Here is a 7,656-nt window from a genome sequence, read left to right as displayed (position 1 = left end):
ATAATAACAACCTAGATAGAAACACAGCGTGTGCTTGGCTCAGTTCAACCATTCTGTATATATAGGATCATGTTTTTATTTATGGAATCAGCATATGCTGTCATGTCAGGTTCAGAACTACAGGCATTGCATGGCAGAGACCGACATCCTGTAACGCAGTCATCTTTGGTAACAAGAGACAACAGGAGTTTCATTCAGGTTGCTGCTCTACTCCATAAAGGAGTTTACTACCTGGTAAATTAAATTTACCTACCTTTACACTCCTTCTAAAAGGGAATGCAGCTCTCCCAGAAGCTTTTTACTAAAAAGGCACTCGTGCTTGCAGAGCTGGGCACAGGAACCATCCCAGACAGGGCTTTTCCCACTACAGAGCTGTAGCATTTTACATAACTATGCTTACCTTTTTGTGCTCCTGAAGTTAACTTGGTACCCAGGTATGGTTGGAGGCCTGCGAGGTGCTGGGATAGCTGGCAGTAGACAGAATGGGTTCAAAATTAAAGTCCAGTCCTTCTCCATCCATGAGTTCACTGTTGATTATGTAATCCATATCACATTCAAGGTTCTCCATGTACATGTCAATGTCCAGGTCAGTGGGCAGCCTGTCCTGGTTCAATCCCAAGGGAGCAGGGCTAGCAGAAGAAAGAAGCAGTGGACTGCCCAGCTGGACTGACTGGGCAGTTGTTGCAGAAACTGGAGCCTTCAAACTGGTGATGCTGGCAGTGTTTTGAGGAGATGTTACTATGGGAAGCGTTGATGGCAAACCACTGGCACCAACTGGTTCTGCCTGCTGCTCTGTAGGCTTTCTGTTGGCTGAGCTCATCTTACTCTGGGCAGCTTGTCCACCTAGAAGCAGAAGAGTTCGGCTGCTCATCCTGTTACCAGTCTGCGGGAGAACTGGATCCACCTGAGTCATCATAACATCCCTTGGAGGCGGAGAGCTGGGTGTCAGAAGAGCTTCCAAGGTCTGAGGGGCAGAGAAATGGCTGACAGAACTTTGCAGCGAGATATCAACAGGGTTAAACAGGGAATTGCCAAAAGTAGTGGTCTGACCAGCTGCATTTGGGCTCCGCAAGGAAAAGTTGGAATCTCTCTGGATCTGACCACTTGAGGCAGATTGCTGGGTAGATAACACAGATGAGCTGGGAGACATCAAATTTAACCCATCAATGAGCTCAAGCTCCTCAGTCACAGTTGGTGGAACATTGCTGGATGCACTGGAGTACACAAGAGAAGGAAGCAGCTCTTCATCGTGGAGGTCATCCTGCTCCGTCAGGATAGGAGAAAGCCTGGCACTAATGGTGCTTGCATTGGAACTGGTTCGAGGCCGGAAGGTGTTCCACACATCAGAGTCCTCATTGCTTCTTGAGGACGGGCTCCCAGGCCACTTAGGGAATTGGGAGCCAGGACTGTCAGCAGTGGATTCTGGAGCAGACTGGAGAGGTGGCTTCTTTTTGGATGCTTTACCTCTGACTTTTGCAAGCTTGCTACTGTTGTCCATGGAGGCAGCTCTTCTTCTTGGTGCTTTTCCACTTTTTCCACCCTCAGGATTGAGCATCCACCAAGAGCTCTTCCCTGTGGCTTCATTATGGACTTTAATAAACTTGCTGTGCAGGGACAGGTTATGTCTAATAGAGTTCTGAAAAAAAACCACCACAAGATATGAGGACCTGACAGTTGACACCTCCCACATAGAAACCTCACAAGCATAAACACATTCAGACAGTATCCAGAGAAGAAAGTTATAACAAAGACCTATCCATAAAAAACTGCTATTTCTGCTCGAACATGCTTGACAGCACTAGCAAGCAGTGCAATGTCACTGCAGCAACAAGGGTGAAACTACCATGACAACTAGCAGCTTCTAACTAGCAAAATACTAACATAAAAGAACTTTTCAAGACCATACAGAATCTGCAAAAACTAAGCGTACCACAGAGCAAGTAAGCAAATTCCCAAATATATCTTACAACTTCAACATGAGTGTAACTGAATTTGAGATAATGCTGCTCCCACCCTTCTGTCAACCCCATTAGCCAGTATAAGCCTGGCTGAAGTTTTTAATTTGTATATGGCTAGCTTTCAGGTGGATTTGAGCACAGCATAGCAGTGAATCAAATAGACTGGGTGAAGAGAAATGGTAAAACACTTAATTCAGCACGCCCATTACCATCTTCATCCCAAAACCAGAGAAACGAGAGAAACTTTGTGGAATAAGATTCCTAGTAAACTTGGAGCCTGCCAGCTGCACTCTGCAAGAAGGCAGTACGCTTTCATCTGTGTGTATTTCTAATGGGGTAAGATGTTCGGCAGATAGTGCACTCCCACACAGCACATACCAGTTTTAGCCTTTCCCATCTTTTTGTTTGGCAAGGCACACATTCCTTGCCTCTCCCAATTCCCTTCTTTGGGTTCAGCTTTGCTGGAAACCGCAAGCTAACATATCTGTACACCATCATCAAACTGAATTTTCATCCTGCAACTGATAAACTCCCTGGTACTTTAGAATAAGCAAGCAATAATCTCATTGTTTGAGCAGATCCTCCATAAACTCCCCTTGAGGCCAGTGTTGTGCATTTGTTTGATATTTGCATTTAATTTGTTCAGATGGTCAAACTACACATCATTAAAAGGTGCTACACTCATAGCATAACAGTAGTCCAAGAGCAATGTCTTTTTCATATAAACTAAAAGGTATATAGTAGTCTTCATGCATGCTCTCTTAATTCCAAACAAAGTTAATTGTGCTTTTATTATCCTTTCCCATCACCTCTGAACATAGTTCTTTCCTGCCTGCTGCTTTCCCTCTCCCCACCCTTTTCCTCTCAGACAAGTCCTCACCATGCAAATTTTGGTCACCTCACAAAAAGTACTATCCTAGAACAAAGCAGACGTAGATAAACAATACAGGCAAAGTGGAAAGTTTTCATGGAGAGGGAAGGAGATGCGACAATCATTCTGGCTTAGCTTTCATTTTAACCTTTGGCTGTTGAGGACTTGAAGAAGACTGGCTGCTTGTGATTGGTATCAAAGGATACATATGCTATTATTCAGAGAGCACCCCAAGGGTTACTGTGGAGCCAGGGCCTGATGGAACATGTGTCAGTCAATGCTCTTACATAGTTTTATTATTTGAGTTGTTCACAGTAATAGCTATAAAACACTCTGGCCTGGCATCTTCTCTAAATAAAGCATTCTTTTCCTTCAAGTCTTGAAAGAAGTAATTCAGACTGGTACACTGTCTCCTGGAAGGTTGCTGCTTTCATTTCCAAAGAATTCCCCTCGCCTTTCATCAGGTAAATGTGCATGACTTTGAATGCCTACTGCCACAGCAATAAGAACCACCAGGGTGTCACTAATTCTTCATTTATTCTCCTGAAAGTAATCTGTGAACTCATGATGACACACAGTCCTGTCAGGAATGACCCACTAGCTTGTACACACAGTCTACATTTGGAATCTCATAACCATCCATTTTTTTAGCTCCATTTACTAAAATGGAACTTTAAACTAATAGGTTCAGGATTTCAAAATTTCACAGATAACTATATTCTGTGTTTTTCTCATGCATGGCTACAGCCAGGTTTTAATTCCTGTGTCAGCAAAAGCACACTGCAGTGGTGCAAGCATTTCAGTAAAACTGAAACCTCAAGAAAATTAGCACCACTTTGGGTATCATAAGTGACAATTTTAGTAACTAGTTTTCTAGTTTTTTGGCTGAAAAGCAGCTTGAAATAAGACACCTCAGAATAAGACTAGGATTCACATGAACACAGACACGCGAAGCCTGTTTTATAAAACAGTCTCTAAGTCCTTTTACATGTTACTGCTAAACTGACATAACAGCTAATAGCTGTACCACTCCTTCCTTCCTCATCTTCAAACTCTCATCCTCCTATAACACAAGCATCTGTGACTCTATAAGCTGGTTCACAGAGCTAACCCAACTGAGAAGTAGCCGTATCCTTCTGCCCGTTTTTTGAACTACCTCGCTGTGGGGGTCAAGCACCAAAAACTAGGGAAGACAACAGAATATGTGGTTGGAGGCAGAGGAAAAAACCCAAACATTTCTGACATTAGGGTTAACTACAGTCAAAACTACAATGCCTAAATTACCACTTTTGCACCTCTCCTGCAGACTTTGCAAGGCAGCTCACCACCGCAGCTGCAGCACCTAGAGCTGTAACATCTGCAAGACTGAGCTCGCCTGCATACGGGAGACTCAGGTCCAGAGAGTCCCAAAATACAACCGAACCGATGCACCTACCAGCCTGGGTGCTGAGAGCACGAGATTTGCACTTGCATACTGCATGATCCCCAGCACAAGAATGCATCTGCTAGAATGATTTAATACACCTAGCCGAAGGAGAGCACCCTCAAATCTCATTAAGAAAGCGAGGGACAAATCAATATCCAAAAATAACCACAAAACTCTATGTCAAACCTGACAGGAGAGGAAATGACAGAGCTCAGTCACCCAGGCAACTCTGATGTATTTCCTTTCTCGATGTTAAGCAACTCAAACCAGAAACACACAGATGACATTAACTTTTTAAATCTTCAACTTCAGCAGCGTGAAAGGATCTCAGCTGGTCTGTGTACCTGCAACCCACACAAGGTCTTGGCTCTGCAACATCTTTGACTATAAGGAACCATGACCTGAAGAAAGAGCCACAGGCAGGAATCCTTCAAATCCTTAGCAATCTCTTCAACAACTAGTTATGTGTGGTTATTGATGTTTATTCAGATCTTATAGAGCTTCTAATGGCTATATGTTAAATATTGCAGTGAAAAAAATGCCAGTCTCTCTAATCCATCACAGATCAAAGATGATTCCTGTAAACCACATTCACACAAAAACATTCTGAAATTAATGACAGATATTATGCAAAAAATTAAAGTTTGGCTAGAGACATTTATTGTACACTGAAGGGTGGACCATTCGCTAGGTGCCAACCACAGTGTGTACAAGCTAGGATATATAGACCAACTATAGAACCATGGCCAGCAGCATACACAAACTATTTCCTACATCTGTGTTACCACAACATTCAATCTTCTTTGATAAAATTGCCTAGCCCTATTTAAAGGACTGGAATACGCCTCGCCATTGTACCAGGCCTGCGCCCACACCAGTGTCAATGCTGCTGTGGACCATGCCCAGCACTGAACAGTTTCAGTCTCAGGATGGGGAATTAGCCATGGGAGCTGGCAGCACAAACAAGCAATTATCCTGCCTAGTCAGCCTTCCGGACAACTGCCATAGATATCAAGATACTCTGGAAAATGCACCAGTGGGTCATACAGAAGACAGAATGCCAGTGAGAGCCTTTCCAGGGGACTATACGGCTTTGTAGGTTGAGGTTATCTGCCATAAAACTGAAGTTTTACTCAGAGCAGGTCAGAACATTCAGGATGGTTTGTTCAGACTTTAAGGTTACTCACACTAAAACCAACCTTAAACTCAGCCCCCTGTGATGTATGTTCTTCCAAGCATCGACATGAGAGGCACATAAGGTGGCTCTTGTGCACTGCCTGGAAGAGCTCATCCTTGCAGCAGTGGTGCATGAACTGTGCTAGCAGAGTGCTGGGGGCCAAGCACAAGCGGTGCTGAGAAAGACACAAGAAACAGTAGCTATCCTTGAAAATTTTGTGCTTGCCCACACTTGCCTGGATTTTCAATCACTGCTCCCTAGCACCAGGGCCATACTCCCAGGAAATGTCAAGTTTCTAGTACAAACCAGAGAGTCATGCTTTTCTTAACAAAAAGTCTCTCTCAAGAATAAGTGACAGAAAAAAAAAATGCAATCACTGCAGCTGCCTGTAATACACTCTCACTGCCTCAGAGGCATACAAAGAACCTGGTCACATCTCAGTGCAGGGTCATGTTCCAAAGCCAGGCCTGTAATTGTGCCGAATAATCATTTGCCATGGCATTCTTGGGAGGCTGCAAGGGAGAATGCCCTGCCTGCTGCCATTTGTCAGTGCCTGTCTCAGCACTCACCCAGCCCCTTGGCTCCGAAGGCTTCAGGAAAAAGTCTTCCTTGCAGAGATTTTGCAAAGTTACACTCCAGCAAGTAAACAACTGCTCCAGAGCCAGGGAGCTAAAACATTTCCCCAGCAGTCCCCTTCTAGAAGGCACACGTGAGCACAGACGTCAAGCTTGGCAGATGGGGAGCTGTATCTTAGGAAGGACATTTTCCTTTCTGTAAACTTTCAATTGGAGCCCAGAAGAAAATCCTAGCTCTCTAAAAAGCAAAGACAGAGGCAATTTACAAGTTTACCAAGACAGAGCAGGCATATACAACATGAGCTGTTCAGGATTAGATGGAGCAGAAGAAACTTGTTGGAACTAGTAATACCAGCAGCCCAGGAGCAGCCTTCTCTGAGGACTGCCTGGAAAATTTAGCTGATTTGCTGCAAGGAATAATCTTTCAGCAAAGCAGCTTTCCAGAACAAACTGGCAGGGAGCACGAAAGAGTAGCAGCAAAATCTTCAGGTAATTTGACTGGCATTGCACAGAGCAGATGGACTTTTGCCAAAAGATGAGCTCTGCCTCACTTTTGAGGGGGACAACTACACTCTATAAGGCTTCAAATGAGAAAAATAAATCTTGCACTTCCATACTTATTCAGAGCATTACGCTGTGTTTGGGAGAAGGGGCTGTTAATATTACTTTAATGAGGGCTAAATATATCCCACCTGAAAAACAGGACACATGGTGACCCCACTGTCACACCATCGTCCTGCTCCTGTGCACTGCCACCGGCCTCATTTTCCACACCCAGCACTTGACCACCCTCCCATCCACAACACCCTGCCATGCCCAGCTGCCTTCCTCCCTCCTCACTGGGCCCTCACCTAGGCCAGGCTACTTGCTGTGGCCAGATGATTTAAGGACTAATAGGATTAAAAGGTAAAAGATTCTGTCAAAAGAAAGACTGATGGACAAAAGCCACCTGTGCTCCTCAGGTTTCCATGCCAGACTCTTCACTATATCCTCTGAACAACCATCGTTTGGCTTCTGTTTGTTATTTCCCCCCCTGCTTTAAGGAAACTTAGGTTGTCAGCAGCCGGGACAGAGAATATCTCCCTGCTGCCAGGGCTAAGCACATTGCTAATATCACATGAATGCATTTTGGGGTGTACGACGTAACAGTAAGAGTTCAGCAGTTTCCACCCACCTCCAGCTACTCTCGATTTGAATAGCCAGACCCTCCCTCCCCTTGCAGTGCAGAAACTTCCAAGAAACCAAAATGATTCCAACTTAACAGAAAGCAGCATCTACACCACCACTTAAGATTAACCAGACTTAAGTACCAACGATGACAGCAATGACACCACTATTCTGATTCAATTTAGAACACGCAATTCTTCATATTTAGTGTCAGAATGTTTAATAGGGAATTGTATAATTTCAGGCATGTGAATTAGGAGCAAACACTATGGGCGTTCTCAGCACGGTCAACGGAAAGTTGCTGTTGCTTCTTTCTTCATAGACTGTGGTCGACAGCTCTGTGCAGTAGAGACAGATCCAGACTCTGGATTGAGCCTCCCCTATGCACAGACCTGCACCAGGCTCAAGGTCAGGCAGAACTATACTTTGGTCAGAGCTAAGATGCAGAGTTTAAGTTTTATTTTTTATGTTTCCTTTTGCTT

At 44.3% G+C, this 7,656-nt stretch overlaps 1 protein-coding gene across 1 annotated transcript; it reads right to left on the bottom strand.

Moving 5' to 3' along the window:
- Positions 1 to 418: 418 nt before the first annotated feature.
- On the bottom strand, positions 419 to 1,636 carry FOXO4 (forkhead box O4; the record flags this gene model as incomplete). The annotated part of the gene is made up of 2 exons (XM_009710452.1): positions 419 to 713; positions 801 to 1,636. Coding segments are annotated over 2 exons (1,131 nt in total), but the record flags the coding sequence as incomplete, so codon positions are not given.
- Positions 1,637 to 7,656: the final 6,020 nt, after the last annotated feature.

This window comes from Cariama cristata, unplaced genomic scaffold (assembly GCF_000690535.1).
Source record: "Cariama cristata isolate BGI_N322 unplaced genomic scaffold, ASM69053v1 scaffold28901, whole genome shotgun sequence".
NCBI classification, from domain to species: domain Eukaryota; kingdom Metazoa; phylum Chordata; class Aves; order Cariamiformes; family Cariamidae; genus Cariama; species Cariama cristata.
The sequence above is the reverse complement of the archived record's forward strand: the minus strand, read 5'-3'. Positions and strand labels throughout refer to the sequence as shown.